Source organism: Trichoderma aggressivum, assembly GCF_033847375.1.
Source record: "Trichoderma aggressivum f. europaeum strain CBS 100526 chromosome Unknown scaffold_020, whole genome shotgun sequence".
Taxonomy (NCBI): Eukaryota; Fungi; Ascomycota; class Sordariomycetes; order Hypocreales; family Hypocreaceae; genus Trichoderma; species Trichoderma aggressivum.
In genome coordinates, this window is record NW_026946386.1 from 306,441 (window position 1) to 328,431 (window position 21,991).

General features: G+C 54.3%; 9 protein-coding genes across 9 annotated transcripts; 4 read left to right on the forward strand and 5 right to left on the reverse strand.

Annotated features, from left to right (window-relative positions):
* Positions 1–632: 632 nt before the first annotated feature.
* Triagg1_5637 (uncharacterized protein) lies at positions 633–3,192 on the forward strand (the record flags this gene model as incomplete). Its single annotated transcript, XM_062900173.1, has 2 exons — positions 633–1,680; positions 1,760–3,192. 2 exons carry the CDS (start codon positions 633–635, stop codon positions 3,190–3,192), a joined length of 2,481 nt encoding a protein of 826 aa, XP_062755437.1.
* Positions 3,193–4,649: 1,457 nt separating this feature from the next.
* Positions 4,650–5,489, forward strand: Triagg1_5638 (uncharacterized protein; the record flags this gene model as incomplete). Its single annotated transcript, XM_062900175.1, has 1 exon — positions 4,650–5,489. One exon carries the CDS (start codon positions 4,650–4,652, stop codon positions 5,487–5,489), a length of 840 nt encoding a protein of 279 aa, XP_062755438.1.
* A 1,627-nt stretch (positions 5,490–7,116) lies between these two features.
* Triagg1_5639 (uncharacterized protein) lies at positions 7,117–7,813 on the forward strand (the record flags this gene model as incomplete). Its single annotated transcript, XM_062900176.1, has 2 exons — positions 7,117–7,508; positions 7,558–7,813. The coding sequence occupies 2 exons, from the start codon at positions 7,117–7,119 to the stop codon at positions 7,811–7,813; spliced, it is 648 nt and encodes a 215-aa protein (XP_062755439.1).
* A 570-nt stretch (positions 7,814–8,383) lies between these two features.
* Triagg1_5640 (uncharacterized protein) lies at positions 8,384–8,662 on the reverse strand (the record flags this gene model as incomplete). The annotated part of the gene is made up of 1 exon (XM_062900177.1): positions 8,384–8,662. One exon carries the CDS (start codon positions 8,660–8,662, stop codon positions 8,384–8,386), a length of 279 nt encoding a protein of 92 aa, XP_062755440.1.
* Positions 8,663–9,097: 435 nt separating this feature from the next.
* Positions 9,098–10,318, reverse strand: Triagg1_5641 (uncharacterized protein; the record flags this gene model as incomplete). The annotated part of the gene is made up of 1 exon (XM_062900178.1): positions 9,098–10,318. One exon carries the CDS (start codon positions 10,316–10,318, stop codon positions 9,098–9,100), a length of 1,221 nt encoding a protein of 406 aa, XP_062755441.1.
* Positions 10,319–10,819: 501 nt separating this feature from the next.
* On the reverse strand, positions 10,820–11,426 carry Triagg1_5642 (uncharacterized protein; the record flags this gene model as incomplete). Its single annotated transcript, XM_062900179.1, has 2 exons — positions 10,820–11,315; positions 11,380–11,426. 2 exons carry the CDS (start codon positions 11,424–11,426, stop codon positions 10,820–10,822), a joined length of 543 nt encoding a protein of 180 aa, XP_062755442.1.
* A 668-nt stretch (positions 11,427–12,094) lies between these two features.
* Positions 12,095–13,094, forward strand: Triagg1_5643 (uncharacterized protein; the record flags this gene model as incomplete). The annotated part of the gene is made up of 2 exons (XM_062900180.1): positions 12,095–12,426; positions 12,509–13,094. The coding sequence occupies 2 exons, from the start codon at positions 12,095–12,097 to the stop codon at positions 13,092–13,094; spliced, it is 918 nt and encodes a 305-aa protein (XP_062755443.1).
* Positions 13,095–13,177: 83 nt separating this feature from the next.
* On the reverse strand, positions 13,178–13,964 carry Triagg1_5644 (uncharacterized protein; the record flags this gene model as incomplete). Its single annotated transcript, XM_062900181.1, has 2 exons — positions 13,178–13,746; positions 13,811–13,964. 2 exons carry the CDS (start codon positions 13,962–13,964, stop codon positions 13,178–13,180), a joined length of 723 nt encoding a protein of 240 aa, XP_062755444.1.
* A 679-nt stretch (positions 13,965–14,643) lies between these two features.
* Positions 14,644–16,731, reverse strand: Triagg1_5645 (uncharacterized protein; the record flags this gene model as incomplete). The annotated part of the gene is made up of 2 exons (XM_062900182.1): positions 14,644–14,937; positions 15,067–16,731. The coding sequence occupies 2 exons, from the start codon at positions 16,729–16,731 to the stop codon at positions 14,644–14,646; spliced, it is 1,959 nt and encodes a 652-aa protein (XP_062755445.1).
* Between the last annotated feature and the right edge of the window lie 5,260 nt (positions 16,732–21,991).

The window sequence follows — 21,991 nt, forward strand, 5'->3', positions numbered from 1 at the left end:
TGTCGTCGTTGCTGTGCCGCTGTCAGAGTCAGTCAGAAGTCAGTCAGAAGCCAGAGCCTGAAGCCAAGCAGCCGGTCAGAGTCACAAGTTGAAACGAAATTGATCGCCGTCCGCCATCCAATCCCATCACATTACCGTACAGTGCTGTGCTGTACATTCAATTCCGCTGTACTGCACTGTATTCAGCTAGTACATACCCGACATCTTGCTTTGCAGTCTGGTTCTTTGCAGTAATACTCTGTACTTACTTGTACTGTGCTGTGCTCGGTACGGCGTGCTGCTGGCTGGCTATCTGCTTGCGGCTATTCCCCTTTATTCCCTCCCTCTCCGGCCATTGATTCCATCTTCTCTTCTCTTCTCTTTCTTTTCATTCTATAATAGCATTTTCTTTCCTTCTTTCTCATTCCTGTGTTTAGCCGCTTTTGTCTCGATTCCCTCTTCCCTGGACGGGACGCTGTTTTTGCTTTGTTTGTTTGATTCCATCATTTGCCCTGACTAAGCAGAACTTGCACCGTTGAGCCGGCAAATCTAAATCCAAACCCATCAAATAACTTGCGCTGTGTGTCGCCAGCCACCCGCTCAGACCTGATACTGCACCGTCCGCTTCACTTCTCCCCCCCAGTTCATCCACGATGAATCCCAACCGCTCGCGATTATCGCGATGGCGATCGGCTTCGTCTCAGCGGCGAGACGACGACGAGGATGTTGACCCGCACACTATAATTGTGTCAGCGCCGCCGCCAGAACAAGCACAAGCACCAGCACCAGCACCAGCACAAGCACAGACACAAGGCCAAGGTCAACAACTGCCAGGACAACAAGCACCAACAACAGCCTCCTCTCTTCCTCCATCAAGGCCGCAATCGGCATCGCCAGCTCCGCCAGCTGCGACCGGCGATGGATCCAGCCTGCAACTGCCTCCGCGATACGCCGCCCCGGGCTCCAACCGCCGCCTGGGCTCCATCTCGTCCCGGCGCTCCTACAACCTCGCCACGCCAGACGCCGTCGAGGAGTCGGAGACGGAATACTTCCCACCCCTCGGCACCACGTCCAGCGCAGTCTCGCGAACGTCGAGTATCCGCGGCCGCGCGCCGTCGACGGCAGGATCCGAGTCTGGCCGGCCGGTGTACGAGCGCACTCGCCAGCCCAGCATCCGCATCCGACGCAGCTCCAGCGGCGCCTCCGCAGCAGCATCGCAACAGGCTCACCTGGAGTATGCGTCTGAGAGCAGCGACAACGAGACGCGCGGCAGATACGGCGTGAGGCCGCGAAGCATCTCGCAGCCCATGCCCCCGGCCCAGGTCTATGATGCCAACGCTGCCAGACACTCGCGCCGCGTGCCTCAGCTGGCCCTGCCGCGACTGACGGAAGAAGGCTCGCGGCCAAGCATGGCGGATCTTGGAATGAACTCGCCCATGTCGCCCTCGAGATCGCTGCCCGAGGATCCGCTGGAAGAAGACGATGCTCGCCGCATGTCTGCGGGCTCCGAGCCCTCGAGGAGGCTGTCCAGGAAGAGAAAGCTCAGCAGGCTGTTCTGGCCCGGCGGCTCCGTCAATCGGGGCTCTCAGGCTCAAGCTCCGCCCGCCGATGCGCAGGCAAACGTCGATGCTGCTGCTGCGCGGGCTCAGCCCCAATCCGACGAGTACGGCGAAGACCTGGTGGACTGGCTGGATATCATTGGTAAGCGGTTGACCCCCATCCTCCTCGGCCGAGTCTAGAACCAGCTCCGGCAGTTGCTGACATGTCTTTGTGTGACTAGATCCCGAGGTCCAGACTCTTTCGACCTTGACCAACGTGCAAAACTCCCTGTTCGTGCCTGATCTTGGCCCTTGGATCAATCGTCGCCCCACCTATGTCTTGTCGCCGCGCGATGCACCGTTTGCACGGCTGGGCCGCCCTGCAGAGCGCGAGCGCGAGCGCGAAGAGGAACTGCCACCCGCCGACGATGTGTCGAGGGTCCAGACCGGCGTCGAGTCCGTGGCCGAGGCCGAGGCCGGGGCGCCGGTGACGCTGCGCAGATCCGACACCATCACGTCCAGGCTCACAGACTCGCATTACGCCGCGCTGCCGCACGGCTTTAGCCTCGAGGGCTGGACCGAGGAGGAGAAGCTCGAGCTCGACGACCGCGTGCGCCACATGCTGCACTCGCGGCGGTCGCGCTTCAAGCGCACCATGAAGGGCTTCGGCCAGTACGTGCGTCGCCCGCTGGGCTTCTTCGTCACCCTCTACGCCACGCTCATCACCCTCTTCGGCCTGGCCTGGGTGCTGTTCCTCATCGGCTGGATCTACGTGGGCGACAAGCAGGGGTACACGATCCACATCATCGACAGCGTCCTGGTGGCTCTCTTTGCCGTCATGGGCGACGGCCTGGCCCCCTTTCGGGCCGTTGACACGTACCACATGGCCTTTGTCGTACACTACTCGCGCAAGATCGCCAAGGCCAAGAAGCAGAAGCTAAAGGACAAGGAGGCCGGCATCATCGACGGCATCCCTGGCAACAGCGTCGAGCTCTCGCACTGCGCGTCCGGTGACCCGCTGGCCGACAACGCCCAGCTCGGCGGCGGTCTCGAACCCGCCAGCGCCGGCGCGTCGGTCGAGCGAATCGCCACCAGCAACAGCAACCTCGCACCGGCGCCGCTGCCCCAGCCCGTGCAGGCCATCGTGGGCCAGGACGGCGACGTCGAGGCGGCCAAGCTCGACATTGAGTACGACGAGGACTCTCCGCTCACCTACAAGCAGTGGAAGAGGATGCGGCACCACCAGAAGAAGCTGGCCAAGTCGCACAGTTTCTACAAGCCCGACGAGACCTTTACGCACCACGCTTTCCCCCTTGCCTACCTCATTGCCATTGTCATACTGCTCGACTGCCACTCGTGCTTGCAGATTTCCCTCGGTGCCACCACCTGGGGCATCGACTACCACCACCGGCCCTTTGCCATCACCACCGTCATCCTCTGTGTCAGCATAACGTGCAACATCACCGCGGGTCTGGTCATTACGACTGGCGACAGGAAGACGAGGAAGAAGGACGTGTGGAAGCTGCTGACGCGCCAGGAGCTGACGGGCGATGCCATCAAGCACCTCGAGTCGAAGCGTGCCAAGGAGCAGAGCCGTAGCCACGACAGCAGCCAGAACAGCACGCAGGACAACTTTGTCCAGTCGGAGCCTGTCATAATCAAAGAGGATGGCTAATTTTGTTTCTTCTTCTTCTTCTTCTTCTCTTTATTTTCTATATCTTAATTTTACATATTCTATCCTCTCTCTCTCTCTCTCTCTCTCTCTCTCTCTCTCTCTCTCCACATTCTCCTTGGGTTAACACACACATGCTCTGACGGCATGAGGCGTACTACGGATTGGCTCGTTTCGTTGCCCACTTTGTTTGCTCTAATCATGCATCTCTCCCCCTCTCCTGTGAAAGGATGCATCGCATATTCCTCCTCGGTCCAGACCTCGATACCATTTATGCCCGGGCATATCACAAAAAAAGAAAGTAAGAAAAACAAAAAAAGGAAAACCAAAGGAAAAAGAAAAACAAGTGCCGCCGACGCCGGAGAAGGGAAGGGAGGGGTGCTTGTTGTACGGGATGCCGGGAGTTCTTGGCGCCAGTCGTGCTCAGCTTCGGATAATGTCTTCCGAACTTCTAGACCTCGATCTGGCTATATTTAGTCTAGCCGAAGGGTGGTTTTGTTTAATTAATGAGAAACGCTTTTGCCAACCATCGTGAACTTGTTCCCTCTCCCCCTCCCCCCTCCTCGTCGTACCGATGCCACCCTGCATCGGCCTTTGTGACCTTGTCCACTTACGGCTTCGCATTCAATCTCCGCTTCATATCCGAACCATGGATGACTTGCAGTCAGGTTTTTTTGTGTGCCTTATCTGTGAGTGAGAGGACACGGTTGTGAGAAAAAAGAGGATGAGAAAATCGAAAAATCCAGGACGAGGGCCTAGATCGCGAGAGGCCAGCCCACGGATGCCGCGGCATATGCGATGCGATGCGATGCGATGCGATGGACAGCGGCTTTTGGAGATTCTCGCCCCGAGTCCTCTCTCTCTCTCTCTCTCTCTCTCTTCTTTCTCCTTCCCACGTACTCGCACGAAATGCTGTTTGTGGTTTTCGTGAGGTAACCGTTACACCGGTCTGACAGCTGTCATTTGTCACCTTGTTCATCCATTTATTGGTTCTCTTTGCTTTCCCTCTTTTCCTCTTTGGTCGCTGTTGGGCTTTCCCACTCCCTCATCTGTGCTGCCGTCGTTCAAACGCTTCACTTCATCTGTGATGGCCTTTGGGCAGCAGATCGGTGATTTGAGGCAGAGCCGGGGAGGGGGGGGGGGGTCGGACCAGCTGGCGGGTGACGAGGGTCTGGACTCGGGATAATGATGGATCGAGATGGGGCTGGCTCTTGTTTTACCTTGAGAATAAGAGAAGGGGGTTGCGCTGCTTGGAGCTGCCATTCATCGTCCCAGTATCTTCCCTCCTCACTTTCGTGTGGGACACTGCTGATATTCGTCTTCTTTATGTGATAGTGTTTGCTCTCTCTCTCTCTCTTCGTCTCGATATATATATGCTTGATATTCTGCTTGGGGTGTAAAGATATTCGTGACAACAGCACACATACACAGAGAGAGAGGAAGAATAGAAAAGAGATACAATGGTCGCAGATCTCCCGCTCACCACCATTCCTCCCTCGAGGCCACACACGCATACCGTCATATTCCTGCACGACAACCGCATCTTCGCGCGCGACACCGTCAACCAGCTGCACGAAGCCACTGACCTCTCATGGCGATCCATTATCCAAAACTTTGCCTCGACCAGGTGGGTGTTTCCCCAAGCGCCCACCGACGAACCCCTCATACCATCTGGCCTGTCCATATCCACGGGAATACAGCACGGGGTGCACAGGGGCCAGCCAAGCTGGTGGGGAGGCGACATGGATGACGGCGACGAAGAAAGGCGGTTGCAAAACATGCTGCCCGGACTGAGGGAGAGGGTTCGAGAGTTACAAAAGGTCATCCGGAACGAGGTCGTGATGCTAGGCGGCCGCTGGGATAGGATCATCCTGGGCGGGATCGGCCATGGTGCAGGCACGGCGCTGATGGCGTTGATGAGTCTGGAAGGCAGCCCTTCGATGGACGTGGATGGCAGCGGACCTCAGCGTCTGGGCACCTTTGTAGGGATATCAGGACAGATGCCAGTGTCCGACACAAGACTCTCTTCAGCACAGCAGCTCTTCAGCCCAAACCACGTTTCGCCGGCGGAAAACCAGGTGCTGAAGAAGACGCCGATGTTGCTGCAGTACTGTAGCAACGGCGGGGAGGCGTACCTGGAGCAGGGCAGGACGTTTCGAGAGGTGGTCCTCGAGGGCGGCGTGGAGGATGTTGTCTGGAAGGAGTACGAGGATGCGTATCCGTTTTTGAATTCGCCGAGGGGGGCGGAGGATATGAAGGGGTTTTTGAAGGATAGGATGAACATGAGGCCGAATTGGTGATGATGCTTTTTCAGGGTATCATGTTATGGATGCATTGGGCTCTTGTTTTCATGTCGTTTTCGGGTAACTTATTGAGATTGACTGGACGTCGAGAACGGCACATGATGTTTTTTGTCGTCTATTAGCGTTATGATGTGGCATAATAAAACTTGAATACGAAAGATTTGGAGATTCATTCATGCGGGTGATGATGGTGAATTACATGGAAGCTTTGAAGCCACCTGATCTGAGATGTACCATCATGTATACATTGGTTTGTGGACATGAGGCGTTCGGACCGACTTGGAAGGCTATTAGGATCCTTACTCTACACTCATGCTCATGCTCATACTCATACAGATTGGTGATGCTCCTTTGTGTCACCCACCAGAGTGCACATAGACTCTGAATCCCGAAGCGAGTCGAATATGAGGGGAAAGGGTTACATTCAGTATCTAACATGCTGGATTTCCTGGTTCGAGAGAGCCACTCCTCCCATCTTTCGGATCTCGACACTTGAGAGCTAAGCTCAGCTGCCACATGCAAGGGGGGAAAGGGGCAAAACAGGCAAATGATCATCCCGTAGCCCCTTGCTTCAAGGGCGGATCTTATACCACATAAGCCGAGAGGTACTCTATAAGCCACGCGGGAGATCCCTGTTAGTTGGGGGCTGTATAACGTCAGAATCGGGGTGCCGATTTTGCGATCAAGGCCGGGAACTCTTCTCTGCCGTAGGCTATAGAATAAATGAAAAGGTATTTCTTTTTCTTCCGCGTGTAGAAAGATGAGTGGTGGGTGCGTACGGATCGCGTCCCAGAGGCAATATCATGTCTGGCGATGCACCCATGAGATATCCCCAAAGTAAAGAAACGTAGACAAGATCAAGATTCCTGCTCCCGTCAAGATGAGAAATTGCCAAGAAATCTACCGCGATGGCTTCCTCTTTACACCTTGGCGTGGTGCCGGAGCCTGTGATACTCTGTGCCTGGCGATTTGCATGACTGTGCCCACCCTTGTGAAGACGCACTGATGGCGTGCAGCTGGGAGATGGACATGCAGACTGCTTGATGGCCGCTCGCAGTTTTCCGTACAGTACATGAAGATTATCATAATGATAGAGAGTTGGCTATATGTGGCCTGTATATCATTGTCTTGTATAGATAAGGAATGCGTATAAGTGTCTCTGAGAGCTGAAAAGAAAGAATCACTCCTAGACTCATGCATCATCCATCCAAACCATTCACCTCTCGCTTATCGTAGGATTTTCAGCTTCACAGCCGACCCCGATTCTCCACCCTGCTATTACGCTGCTGAAGACATGATTCTTGGCATCTTCGGCTTTTCAAATCTTCACAGGGGTGCTATGTGTCGATCCCTGTACAACACCATGTTCCGCGTCTTACTGTATGTCTTGCGCTTTTATGAACGATAATCCCGTGCTCCTCGCCTTGTTCATCTTCTCTTTATTCCTTCTTCGCTTTTGGGCTTCCCTTCTTCGTCACTTGTCGCTCCTTGTCTGCATTTTGTTCAAGTGCACTGTTCATCCACCATCGCACCAACCTTTGTTCTTTTCTGGCCCTTTTTTTGGGCTATTCATCGTGATTCATCCGGTCGAAAACAGCTTTTATTCCAAGTCTAGCATTTGACAATGATCGAGGATGCTCCTCCGCCCATCGTCATCGGCCTCGACGGCCTGATCAAGCACTCTCTCCCACGCATCGCCAAGTTCCGCAGTGCCGCAGCTCCCATGACGAATTTTGGACGGCTATCGCCGTTTCTGAAGCGCCTTCAAGTCAGCGTCCTGCTTCTGGGCACCATCCACCGCAAGATTTCGCAATACGATACGATGCCGGGATCCGACCTATGTGTCGGCATCTGTCACGACAGCCTTGCGCAGACCCAAGGCATGATGGAAGCTGTGCTACGAGCAGACGACGACAATGCGTACAATGTCGGCAAAGGCGTGTTGGTTGAGAGACTGCCTGAAGAGATTGACTCTTTTATTACTTCTGTGGAGCTTTTGAGAAGCACGTATCGGGAGTACGCGTTGCGTGGTGTGTGTTTTCCGTCAGTTGCTAACCATGGATAGAGCACAATACGAGTTTATACTCCAATCCATCAAGGAGCTTACCGAATTAAAGCGCGACTACTCCGAGCATTTGAAAGAGTGCACGCGTAATCAAGCGAATGTGAATATTACAAACACGTCAAGCGAAGATGAACAGACTTTGGACTCGGATAATGGAACGAATCTGACGGAGCCTGAAGTAGCATCACCGCCTGGTTCCTCGGAGCGAAAGTCTGAGGAAGAAAACACGACACATGTAGAGGACACGACTATGTAGACCTCAGTGCTGGCCCAGTAGACCCGAAGAAGAACATTCCTGTGGTACCGCGAGAAGAAGCTCGGCGTGAGTGTATGCATTGATGGCTGAGATGGAGGCTTCCAAACAGGCAAACATAGGTTCATGGGCGAACGTTGGGGTTGAAGCCGGTGCAGTGAACAACGGTGATACTTTGAATACATGTCACTTAATTACCAGCTGGCATACTTTTTCGTCTGGGTTCTGATATGGTGACAAGAAGAGCAGTAGAGATATGTATGCATGTGTATTTAGAGACGAATCACAGCAAGTTCAGTGGAGGTGTCACTGCAAAAGGGTTGGTTGAATTCTTGATATCCCAAGCTCAGCTATACCAATCTCAATCCAAACGGTGTCTAGTCTCCATGTCCTCAAGCTCTCATGCCTCGACTTGCCAAATCTTTGCTACACGTCAACATCCAACGATTGCCACAGAATCTACAATCCAGTCAGCTCCATCTCACCCATGTTGGTGATATCACGTCCAAGTCTTACTTGTGAGTTTCCAGAAAAACACAGCCGGGAGAGACATCTAGACGCCTCCCAACGGCTTCAATGCCAGTACCTTGCTTTGGCTTCGGCCCTAGCTTTGGCACCAGGAGCAATCTCGCTCCAGGACGGGACGTAGCGTCTAGCAGGACGACCCGACTGGTATTCGATGCGCCTGCATCGATCACAGAGAAATGGCTGGGCATAGCACCACGAGCCCTTGACGACTTGGGGACCGACGGTGCAGACTTGGCGGCCTTCTTGGGGGGCTTCGTGGCACTGCGACTTGAGCTTGACGTCGTAGCAGCCGCACATGTAGAGGTAGGTGTCCCAGAAGCACATTTTGATGGTGCGATGAGTGATGTCGTGTTGAGAAGAGTTGTTTGAGTTACAGAGAGGGTTTGTCTTGGTCTTGTTGGTGGTTGTAGAGAAAGGAGAGTCGTAGAGAGAGTGAGGGAGAGGAGGGCTTAAGTAGATTCCACGTCGAAGTGAATCTTTCTTGATGCCAAGGATTTCTCGAAAAACTTGAATTGACATCACTATCAAAGATTTCACGTTTCAACAGCGAGCAAACGGCCATGACCAAGAGACACCTCGATTCACGTGCGTGGAATGGAGCCCGAGGTGCGTTTTGTCGTCCATCTTCTTGGCAGCAAACGAATAGGCGTGCGTGAATCTGGTGTAAATACTCGATGGAGCGTTTGTACAAGAGCCTGGATATCTTGATTCATATATCCTTTGGGAGAACTCCGCAGCGTAATCAATCTTGTATACTACTTACGCAACTAGCTCTTCTTCTACTACATCATACGCCATCTTCAGTAGCCTCACAACCTCCTCAACCTCGCCTTCCGTGATAGTCAACGGCGGTGCCAGAATAACATGATCGCCATTCACCCCATCCACAGTCCCCGACCCCGGATACACAGCTGGGCCGCGGCTGTGAGCTGCTTCTTGCATTCTGCTGGCAAACTTGACCGCTGGCTTGAACGGTTGCTTAGATGCTCTGTCCTGCACAAACTCGATCCCCAAGAACAAGCCTCTGCCGCGAAGCTCTCCCACGTACTTTGCGTCTCCGAGAACAGACCGTAGTCGAGATTCCAGAAGAGCTCCCCTAGCAAGACATCTCGCCACTAAATCATCGCGTTTGATGATTTTCTGAACAGCCAAGCCCGCCGCGCAGCACGCTGGATGAGCCTGATATGTATGTCCGTGAACGAAACTCGCCGAACCCCTTTTCAAGACTTGCACGACCTTTTCACCGATCAAGACGCCCGCAATAGGTGCATATCCTCCCCCCAGCCCCTTGCCCAGCGTAACAAGATCCGGCCTCACGTCACCTTGTCGCTCAAATGCAAGATACGACCCCGTCCGGCCACTCCCACACATGATTTCGTCCAGGACGAGCAGGATGCCATATCGATCACACACTTTCCTGACACCCTCGAAATACCCCCTTGGCGGCGTGACACAATCTGCAGTTGCTCCTCCCACAGTTTCCGCCACGAAAGCGATCACTGTTTCAGGGCCTACCCGCCGAAACTCGTCGTCCAGCTCTTGAACCAACCGACCAGCGTACTGTTGCTCTGTTTCTGCGTCTCGCCGACCGCGATATGCGTATGCCGGACTGACAAAGCTGACATTGTCGAGCGTCAAGACGCCATCATAAGGGATTTTGCTCGGCAAGTTGCTGCTCACGCTCATGGCCCCAATGGTGTTGCCATGATACGCCTGTCGCCTCGCAACAAACCTCTTTCTTTGCGGCTGGCCGTTTTCAACCTGATATTGCCTTGCGAGCTTCATGGCCGCATCCATAGCTTCACTGCCGGAGCAGACAAAGTAGGCCTTGGCCAAGCCAAACGGCTTGCTCAGCTCGGTGAGGGCGTCAGCTAGTTCCTCTGCGCTGGATGTCGTGTAAGCCATGGTGTGCACATATTCGAGGGCGTTCGATGAGAGAGCGGTGCAGGAGGCCTGGTTCTCGCTCCTCCGTCTGTGCATTGGTGATGTTCATTTTGGTCCGAGCTATTGAAGTGATACTGCTTGAACACTGTATATGTGGTTTCTTGTTGTTCAACCAAGGGACATCTCTTACAACGACAATCTTGTAACCAACATGGATTCGGTCCTAGTCTCGTGGATATCGCATAATCCGCACTCGGACTAGGATCTAAAGGCGGGAGTCCCCCATGTCATGTTCATGTTTATATTAGGGCGCAGGTAGCGTCGGATGTGGGTGAACAGTAAACATGGCTTGCGATTGATTGATTAGAACAAGATGAGCTGAATATATAAGAGCAGAAAACAATTTGTAAAGTCCAAAAAGTAAGAATACCATACTGTGGCAACAAAGTTCATCAACATCGTAAGCTTAAAAGCCGCCTCACCTATCATGTTTCCCTTCCACCATCCCCCGTGTCATATATCCGTGTTCCGTAACATCATCACTTAGATCATTCATCATCTTCAAAACACCTCCATTCAATCTTGCAACAACCCTCCTCACGAGATGCGAATACAGCCCCCGTTCCTCTTGAGCATCCTCGACGGATCCGTTTCCACAAACCTCGCGCAATACAGCTTGAGCACCTTCCACACCTCATAGCCATCCATAGTCAAGCTCACCAAGTCGTTCATATGCGCCGAGATGTTGAATTTGATCAGCAGCCCCAGCATCTTGCCCTCACGCACCTGCTCCCTCGTCTTCTGGGCGTTGTGCCAGCAACTCACATGCACCGCCTGCGGCATCTCTTCCAGCACGGCCGTGTCGAAGCCCGAGAGCTCCGCGACGGCCATCATGGCGCTGGACCAGGGCGCCCAGTTCTCGGGGCCGATGAGCTTGAGGTCGTCGGGGAGACGCGTGATGTCCAGGCCCTTGAGCGAGGGGGAGCGCTGCAGCTTGTCGGGGACGTTGAAGTAGGTGATTTGGGCGTAGTTGTTGGTGTTGTGCTGGAGTTTGATGGGGAGCTTGATGGGAGCTTTGACGGGGATTTTGGACCTGTTTTTGATGTGAGTAAGTTGTGTCAATGACTTGGTGATGTGAAAGGTTGTGCGTTTGTTACCTTGGCGAGATGGCCTTGATGGTTCTCTTTGGCGTTGAAGTCTCCATTGATGCTATGCCTGGTCTTCTCTCACTTGGCTCTCTGATGGAACTTTCCAGGGCTACGGATACCTTCAGCAACGATTCATTATCTTTCAGTCAGTCAGTCAGCCGCACATATAACAATCTGATATCCCGTCCCCACCAGCACATCGGCATTGGGCAGCTGGGCATCGACTCTCTGCGTGCCACGTCTCACCCAGCAAAACGTGTCCAACAACTTCCACGGCACACCAAATCGCCATTAAAGCATCGCTTAAGACAACAGAACCTACATATCGAATTATCCGCCTCTGCTTCACATTTTCCCTCCCTCCAACTTGTTCGAAACTACATGTAACCACAACATCGTCCCTCCTGCGGCCTTTCGGCAGTCCGATCGGGACTCGGAATAGCGACTGTGCGGGGCCGAGAAAATGGCATTGAAGCTGGCGGCAAAGGGAACCGGAAACGGCACAGTATCCGACTGGATGACGGAGGGAATTGTATTGATGCTTACTGACTGGCCTTGTCCTGTAGCATTAGCTGGTAGTTCTCTTGTTTTCTCTGATTGAAACTACTATGCCGAGAACTATATAAGTCTGGTAAACACCGAGATGGAAACAACCATCTCTCTCTCTCTCCGTCTCAAGTCTTCACAACTCGGCTACCTGTATCAATCACCGTGACGGGCAAAGATGGCTGCATATTCGCAAGACCACCTCACGCGCTACCTCGAGCACATCTCGTACCCTCGCTCCCAACATCCCCGAGATGAACTCCAGCTCCTCACCGAGCTCCAAGCCCATCACCTTGCGCGGGTGCCGTTCGAGTCCGTCGGTCTTCACTACTCTCCGCATCGCACCCTGTCTCTCGACCCAGAAGCCCTATTCGAAAAGGTCGTAGAGAAGAGCAAAGGCGGTTACTGTCTCGAGATGAACGCCTTCTTCTGCGAGATCCTCAAGGTCCTGGGCTTCACCGTCCTCCCCATCGGCGCAAGAGTCGAAATCGGTCCCCGATTCGGCGGCATGTAAGTCCCCCAAGCCAAACCACCATCATCTTACACCTCTCTACACATGAAATCCACCCATCTTGACACGGTAACTCACCAGGACTCACTGCGCCAACATCGTCATCATCAGCGAGAGGCGCTACCTCGTCGACGTCGCCTTTGGCAGCTACGGCGTCTTTCGCCCCGTGCCGTTGACGTCCGGCTTCGAATTCGACAACATCCTCCCCCGCCGAGGAAAACTCGAGTTCCGCCCCATCGCACAGTCCACAGCCCCCTCTACACAGCCCCTATGGGTGTATTCCTCTCAAGACGGTCCTTCAGCCGAATGGGTCGAGCGGTACTGCTTCACGGAGACGGAGTTCTTCCGCGCAGTCTACGAAGTGAGCAACTACTTTTGCAGCACGAACCGCATGTCTATTTTCGTCAACCAGGTGATTGTCTTGAAGGGCATCTTGAACGACAGGGGAGATGGGCTGCAAGGCGTGCTGACCATGTTCCAGGGGGAGGTGAGGAAGCGGGTTGAGGGCGTAGAGGGGACGCAAGTGCTGGAGACGATGGCCAACGAGGAGGAGAGAGTTGAGGCGTTGGACAAGTGGTTTTTGATACCGTTGACGAAGCTGGAGGCGCAGGCTATCCAGGGGCTGCCGAGTGAGTTGACGCAGTTCCGCAAGAGCGCGATGTCATGAGAGCGTCCAGGGGCTACCTCGTACATCTCAAGTCTTTATATACGTGTATGTATATCTATAGAATCACATGTTGCAGCTGTATTCTACACTTCCGTCGCCTCCACGACTCTCCAAACCTCGTCCCCAACGCCAAACTCACCACCAACCTCGACATCCGCCGCTCCCAACACCTCCTCACACGGCAACTTCCTCCCCCCATCTCCCAGCCTCACTCTCCTCCTCCATCCCTTCCCATCGTCGTCTCGCCACTCCCACCTCTCCGCCACAAGATCCCCCTCACCCGCCCCGTCTCTCACAAATACCTGCGCCCACTCCCCGAGCCTGACAAACATGCCCTTCTTCCCCTTGTCCTCGTCCTCCATCACGAGCACCACGCACAGCGCCTTGTTCCCGCCCGTCGTCTTTGGCGGCGGATCGAACCACATCTCTTCGTAGTCTGTATCCTTCCCCGTGGTAGGGTTCACCATCTGCCCTTTCTCAAGGGTGCTCAATCCATCCGGCTGGGCATACATGTGGCCCTCATCAGGAGGCGCATCCAATGACCGAGAATCGATCCAGTGTCTCCAGCGAGAAAGCGAGTGTCCCTCACCGAGGACAGTCGATGAAGACGTCCCCGCCATGGCCCAGTCTAGACGACTCAAGGGGAGAATCTCTGCATTCCGATGTTAGATCTCATGCACTGCTTCCATCACCGGTTTTCTAGTGTGATTGATTACCTTCGGAGGCAGCCAGAGAATCACTGCCATCTGCCAACGTCACTCGTACATCGACAAACCTCTTTTCGGGAGACGTCAAAACCAGTGTAGATGTTGGTTCGCTCGCCTCGTCCGGCAGCCACCGGATGAACCTGCGAAGGGAGATGCTGGCCATGGTGTGATGAGCCGATGAAGAAAAACGAACCTTGTATGTATGTCTTTGGAATATAGTTGTTATAAAATTGAAAATGGATTCAACAGATTTGCGGAGATGCAGCCACTTTAAAAGGCTGAGCCGATCTCACTGCGGGGGTGAAGATTTGTGTGGAGCAGCTGGAGCTGTCTGATAGATACATAGTTTGTTGTAGAGTTGTAGAATCTGGCTAGCAAAAGGCGCAGTTCAATTTGCCAGATGCGGAAATTGTGCGAATCAATGCTGGTTGATGGAAACACAAGCCATCGAGTGCTGTTCAAGATGGTTTCATCAAGGTAGCTTCATTAAAGTAGTTTCATCAAGGGTTGACACATCAACTCAACGGCTTCTAATACATCATCATACACACACCAAAACACGGGGATCAACGGGGGACTCGTAAACATGGCATGCCCGACCACAAGGGATCGTTTACGGGCGACTTTGCTTTGATTGATGCTTTTTGTTTATCTCATCATGGTAATTAAATATGCTCCTTAATTTGACCATCCACATCCGAGCACAGATCATGGTGGGGTATCTTCTCTCCATCTCTTCATGTTGTTCATCCTCTCGTTCGTCTCTGTTCTTAAAATAAAAACACACATAGTCTCCTTTACGTGGCACACATCTTTCACACGAAACACGCACAAAACTCCAACTAACCAGACGCCGGAGGCCTGGTAAAGTGGGAGAGCTGGGTGGTAACGACAAGACCAGCGACGGAGGCCGAGGTCAAGGTTGAGAAGACACCAGCGATGAGGGCAGAAAGGGCAAGTCGGGAGACGTCACCACCACGGGACGGGGCCAGCTGGCTCAGAATACCAATCTGGATACCCAGGGAGCCAATGTTGCCGAAGCCGCAGAGGGCGTAGGTGGCAATGAGCTGGGAGCGAGGAGACATGTCGGCGTAGTATGGGTCGGTGGCCATGGCGTTGAAGGCATTGTACTCGTTCTGGAGGCAGCAATTGTCATTATCACGTCACAAATCAAGGGCACAAGTTGGAGACGGAGAGAGGGAGACGGAGATATTGCCAACGTGAAAGAGAAGAGAAGAAAGGGAAAAAAAAGAGGTGATACTTACGGTGATGACCTTCTCGGCAATGAGCTTGGCAACCCTGAGGAGATCGCCGTCTCGAGGAACACCAAGCAGGAAAGCAACCGGGTAGAAGATGTAGGACAGAATGGTCTGGAGAGTCAAGGTAGGGTGGTTGATGTTGATGTAGTGACCCCACCAGGTAAGGAGGCCGTTGATGAGACCGACGGCCGCGAGAATGCAGAGCAGCGAGGCAATAATGGTGCCACCAATCTTGATTCCGAGCCAAGCACCGTTGGCAAAGGCGTGCAGGGCGTTTTCAGCCTTGTGCTCGTCGTCGTCGGGGATGACGACACGGCCAGCGGTGAGAGTCTCCTCGGTCTCGGGATAGCGAAGCTTGGAGATGGCGAGGGAGGCGGGGATGGACATGATGCAAGAGGAGACGAGCGCCTCGGCGTTGAGACCAAGACCAATGTAGCCAACCAGGACGGAGCCGGAAATGGTGGCGAAACCACAGGTCAAGACCTGGTGAAGCTCGGCATTGGTCATGTGGGGGACGAAGGGACGGACCAACATGGCAGACTCTCCCTGGCCGATGAAGGGGGTGGCGGCAGCGACGACGGCCTCGGCACCGGAGGCATTGAGAGCCCAGAAGACGAAGATGGCCACCTTCTTGATGAACCACTGGATGAAGCCAATGTAGTACAAGACCTGCACCAGGGAGATGAAGAAGATGATGGCGGGGATGACGCCAAAGAAGAACCAGGGGAGCGCGGCCACGTCGGGGGTGGTCAAAAAGGCAACACCATCGTGAGCGAAGCCGAGCAAGTCGCCGGCACGATCAGCAATGAACTTGAAGATGTCGTAACCGACGCCGGTTCGCAGGACAAAGAGACCAATGATGTACTGGCCCAGCATGCCGCCGATGACGGTTCGCCAGTTGACGTGCTTGCGGGAGTTGCTGGTGATCCAGAAGCCAAAGAGGATAACGAGCATGCCAAACAAGCTGACGGCACGGTTGGCGCGCGTGTTGTCGGCGCTCTCCTCGGAGGCGAAGGAGCCAACAAGGACGGTGGCGAGGGCCACGACAGCACCGGCGGGAGTGCGCAGCTTCTCGGGGATGCGGTCGTAGACGACGAGAGCCGTTCGCTGCCACACCCACTTGATGGCGTTGGAGAGGTAGCGCACGGGCACGTGGAAGAAGAAGAGGCGGATGGAGATGGCCAGCCACAGCAGGAAGGGAATGACCCAGTTCTTGTCGTCGCGGTGCAGGATCAGCGACGCAATCCACCAGCCGGTGAAGAGCAGGAAGATGAAGATGTGGACAAAGGCGCGGAAGTAGCGGTAGGGCACGCCAAAGTACCAGCGGCGCTGCGAGCCCGTCTCGTCCGGGTCGATGCCCGTGCGCACGATGCCCGTCTGGCCGACCTTTTCGTGGTCGCTGTAGTCGGGCGGCGTGTGAATGTGCTCCTTGTCGATGCTGCGCACGTCGTGGGTGTGGTCCTGGACGGGCACCAGCGTCGCGTCCAGGTTGGTGCCCTTTGTGTAGACGGCATCGTCATGGCCGGCAGCGTCGACCCGGTCCGAGTGATGCTTGTGGTGATGCTGGTGCTGGTGAGCGGGCTCCAGGGCGGGATCCGGGTTGTGGTGGACGCCCTCGGTGGCATCGTGGTAGGGAGCCGGGTCGGCAGCGGGTTTTGACGAATCAGCCATTTTTCTTCTCTTTTTGAGATTTCTCTTCTTCTTCTTCTGCTTCTTCTTCTCCCGGGGGTTCTCTTGGCCTTGGGTTGAGCAAGGCTAGCAGTAGTCAGTCAGGGTTGTTGAAGCAATACGCAACACACAACACAAGCCCGTGACCCGGAAAGACAGACAGTCAGTCAAGCCAGTCTGACTCTGACAGAGAGGTTGAAACTCAAGTCGAAGAGGCTTGAAACAAGAAACAAGAGCAGGCTAGCAAGCAGCTGAACCTGGGAGGAAGCCCGGACGAAATGACGGCGTGAATCCTGGGGAGAAGAGAGGAAGCATCACCGGCTCGTGGGGTCGAGGCTCGAGTTTTTGTACTCGGCCAAACCAGCATCCCCATCCCCACGAGTACGAGTACCGCAGCCCACTGCAGTCCACTGTAGTCCACACGAGCAGCGGCCACGCCGTTTCGCTCGAGATGGAACCAGCCTTTTTGCGATGAGAGGGAACATTGGGAGAGAGAAAAAAAAGTGTGGAGAAGCCCTGGCCTGGGACTTGTTCACGACATGGATATGGATCTTTTAGCGGCCTTGCGGGGGCCCTAGAGGGGTGCTCCAGGGGGTGCGGCGGTCCAGTACAGCGAGGGTCCAGCCCAAAGCAGTAGCGCTGCTCCGAAAAAAGGGCGCTTGCAAAGTACCTAGCAGGTAGACCAAGTCGAACTTGCGGCACGCCACCAGGGCAGGGGCTGTACCCAGCACGGCCTGTCGCTGTGCGCACTGTGCGCTACCTCGGCAGCAAATCTGGCGGGTGATCTGTGCGTGTGTCTGCAATGGAATCCGAGCATCTGGGACATGCATGTGTTTGCAGGCATCATGTACTGTAGATGCCAATTGGCATTGGACGTGATATTTGTCTGAGCATCCGAAAATGATTATTACGCAATCACTTCAAGATCCCCATTTCAGCAGCAGGCCTCGTATCAATCTCAGCAGCCTCACAGTAGCACATGTAATTGTCCTTACACACACCTCTGCCAGGTGCATACTTATCAGTTTATCGATAGCCATCCGGTACATGCCTCCTGCAGCCACCGTACCTGTGCTCGCAAGTTCCCCCGCGCAATCTTCAACACGCCGGGCTATCGAGACGGCCTGTGCACGGTGCGCGCATCACTCAATCCTCACTAGGCACCACTGCCGGAACCTTTTTCAGCGGCCAAAGGTACTTCTGATTCTGCCAATCAATCCCGCCAAGGGTCACTTGTTGCTAGACCCGTCACCGAAGCCTCGCACACTAACAATATTCGAGAAGGAAAATTAAAAAAAAAAAAGGATCGATCGGTCAACCAAGCGCCACCAATCGCCAACGAGGAGAAGAAAAGCAACATGAAGCCAGATGTGTGGCATTGACCGGCTTTCCACTGCGACAAGTTGAGACTATTTGCCTGCCTGCCCAAGTCGAAGCCATCAGAACCTCTCCGTACAGTACAGAGTCTCTTCTATTCGATACGAGACGCCATCGAAGCATCGCGAGCCACAGTTCCCAAAGATGCTTGATGCTCGCATCTACATCAAGGGAGGCGAAAAAAGGGAAGGGAAGAAAATATTGGCGTCTTTATCAGTGGCGCGCCCCTCCGATAAGTCTGTCTCTGGCCAACTCGGACTGGAGGATTGGATGGCTTCTTGCATGGCTCCACGGCTGGCTCCAGGCCAAATCCGGGCCCATCTTCTCCGCTCCAGAAACGGTCCGCTAATCTGTCATGTCATGGCTTCGACTCAGCAGGCGGATGCGGTGTTGGACGACTTGCTGTGTGTACGACCGACTTATGCACGCGATATCGCCTTGTCAGCTTTTGCCCTGCCCTGCCCGCCGCGAGATAAGGATTCCCGTGAGCGACATACAGCAAGGCGAGCAGGTGAGCAGGGAGGAGGATAATCAAGATCCTGGGCTCCGGGCTGGGATCGGTGGCGTCTTGAGACTCGTTGCCCTTTGTGGAAGGTTCGCAGAAACAGCCACCGAGAGCCTCCCGTCCAGCCAAAGAGGCGTCTCGGCCTGGGCTCTGTTAGTGGCAATCTAAATGGCCAAAGGTGAAAGAAAGAGGGTGGCAGAGCTGACGAGCTGATAAGAGCAAGGCCGCGATGCAGTGCCAAGCAACCACCAGAGCGACTTTCTCACATGGATGGCCTGCCTAGCTGCGTCTGATAAGGCTCGGCTCGCGTAGCTGCAACAGGAACCTTTGCCAGCATCGTATCTATCCGTCTGCAACTGTGCCCCCTAGCTCAACCACGACCGCGCACGAGCTGAAGGGCATCGTCCAACGACGATGTCGACCAGCAATTACGTACAAGATGCGCGATAGTACACCCCGGCCTGGTGCTATCTCCCAGCTGCTGCTTTCTGGGGTCTCGTGTCGTCTTGTTTCGTCTCGACTTCCGGAGACCCCAGCTGCTAATCAAAGGGAATCCCCGTTCAACTTCTCACACGGAGCATCGCCAACCCTAAACTTGTACGCTCAATGGCCAAATGCGAGCAAGCAAGGCACAGCCGCTAGCCGTATTGACACACTACTGCCGTGGAATAAGCATGGCTTGCTTTAGCTCCCAACTGCTAAAGTCGGCCAGCCCCGGGGACTCGACATCGTTGGAGGCAGCTTTTCGGAGCATAAAAACAAAGAATCGTTCATTCTTTTGGGTCGGAGTGGCGTTCCTTGGCCCATGGCAGCCGGGCTACCTGCTGCGTGGCGTGTCAATTCAGTCTTCCAATTGGTGTCTCCGTCATTCCAGCGACGTCTGCTGTTTGTATGACTCGGGAGGGCTTCAAGGGAAAAGGGACGTCTGTTGCCCCGAAGCCACGCATCCATCTCTGGGGGAATCGGGAAACTAGAGCAGTACGACGCTGGCCCTCCCAAGCAATGGATGGCAACGCACATTTCGGTCCGGGAGCCGAGCAGCTCTGCTCTTGAGAACAGCTTTATACGACTACGGACTACACGCCAATCCAATCCAATCCAATCCAATCCATAGGCCGGCATTGGCATCTTCATTATGCACGCCCTCATGTTCGCGGTGCCCTTTGGTACCGGCAGCACGCATTGCTGTGGGGGGACGATGCTGGGATATTCAACCAGACACGCGACCACCAAGATTTCCAAACGCACCGGCGCCCTGCCAATCCCAGCAACCAGCCGGGATGCTCCACACACACGCAGCACGGTAACGGCACACACACCAGACCTTTCGCACAAGCAAACATGTCCGACATGCTGGACTGTCTGGACATGTATGTTGCGGCGAGGCGTGGCGAGCGAGATGAATCTGCGCCTGGCCTGATCGACACACCACTCAAGTCGCCAAAGAAATGGGACTTTTTGCAATCTCACCGTGCGTGGGCTTCACATTGGAACAGACATGTCCTCCGCCAAGAAAGAAGCAGAGCAGAGATTTCTTTCGTGGTACGAGACTGTGCTTCATGGCCCGCTTCAAGCCGCATCTGCCCATGCCACGAATTTCACTGTACGACTTCTAACCCTCGGGCCATTACCTTTGCCTTCAAGCAAGCTCCCTCCTCCACTTGTGCCTTTCATTTCTTGGTTTAACATCCCACAATTTCGTTGCCCTTCACCGTCAGCCCCAGACTTCTCCAGCTCGACGGCCAGACGAACTACCTACGGCGAACGAGGCTCCACGCCCTGCCTCGTGGCAAGCCACCCGGAGACTATTTTTGTGGTTTGCGGAACGCTATTCCGTAACACAAAATGCTTCTTTGGCCTTGGGCTGTTTTGCTTTCAACATTTGCCTCTCCTTATTCATCATGGGCAAGACATGAAAGCTTAGTCTGTCAAATCCACAGGGAGATTCAAGCCGGATAGAGCAAAGTCAGCTCCACGTCCCAATACATTACGTGACCAATTTCAGCCGCGCTCCCGATATTTGCTAATTATTACCTACAAAACTCCATCGACAAGCTTCCCCAAAGTTGGCATTCGTGTTTTCCCCAGGGGGAAGATTGGCATAGGATTAAAAACATGCGCCATGACTAGCAATCAATTGGAAAGGGGGGCGTGGTTCCAATCCGGCCTTGTGTTGCCCGTTTCGACCGAGGCGCGAACAGCTCTCTCCAGACCTCTCTCTCTCTAGCCTTGTGCCTTTCGGCCTCCTCCGTCCGGCCTCCTCCACCCCCGCAGGCATCGCCAGGCCCATCGGCGGCTCCCGATGTCACGGCTGCTCTCCCCCCCAGACCAATTCAAACCATTGTGTCGGATCTTCGAGTTACGGGGAACTTGGGGAACTGGGGAAACATTGGGGCACCAGCATGATGGATGGCATCGCTTTTTTTCACTAGCTGCATCATGTAGTAGACCCCCCCTCCCTCCCTTATCATCACCACTATCAAAACATCCATCACCATCACCTTCATGCATGCGGGCAGACACAAACATGCGCTTCAGGCACTTGGCGAACCAGCAATCCCAGATTTCAATGCCGCATCCCATCCTTCAACCCCTCCCACACCCCTTGCAATAACGCCATTCATCTAGCCCAGATCGATGGTCCTCATCCAACACAGCAAAAAGCATGCCAAGGGGCGTCCACTATCATAGTCTACTTTCTCTTTTCCCGAAGACTATCCATCAGGCTATCAGATCATTTCGGCCCCGGAAAAAAAAAGAGACAGTCCAAGAACGCTACAAGCTGCGCAATCTGCCTTATCTCCTCCCATCCCATCGGATTCGCCCGAAAACGAGCTGTCGTGGCCGGCCGGAGTTCCGGACACGGCCATGCGTAGGCAAAGCGACTGTCCTTTGGATCATTCCGCTGCGGTGGATTGACGAGGTCCTACGGAGCAACAATCGGATGCTTCGGCAGTCCAGCAAGGCGAAGCAATTCGGCAGTTGTCATGGATGCCCATCTTTGAACTCCAACCATGGAACATGGAAACTCTCCTGAAGGCTCCTGGACATCCAGCTTCAGTTCAGCCTCCGCGTAAGAATCCCCCCAGGCAAGTCTCTTCTCTTACGGCCCATATCTCATACATCTCTCGTATCACGATGCGAGACATGCGTCATCTTGAATACAGGCATCTCGCATTGAAAACAGCTTTGAGAACACTCAACAGGCCATCTGGGTACCTATATACCAACTCAGATACCGCATACCCACGAAAGCAGTAGAATAAAGCAGACGTAGAAAGCATTCTGGAGTAAACATGCCACCCAACATCTGGTCCCCAAACAATCTAGATGATCAAAACAGGTTCGCAACTACGCACAACACTTGACACTTACCCGGCA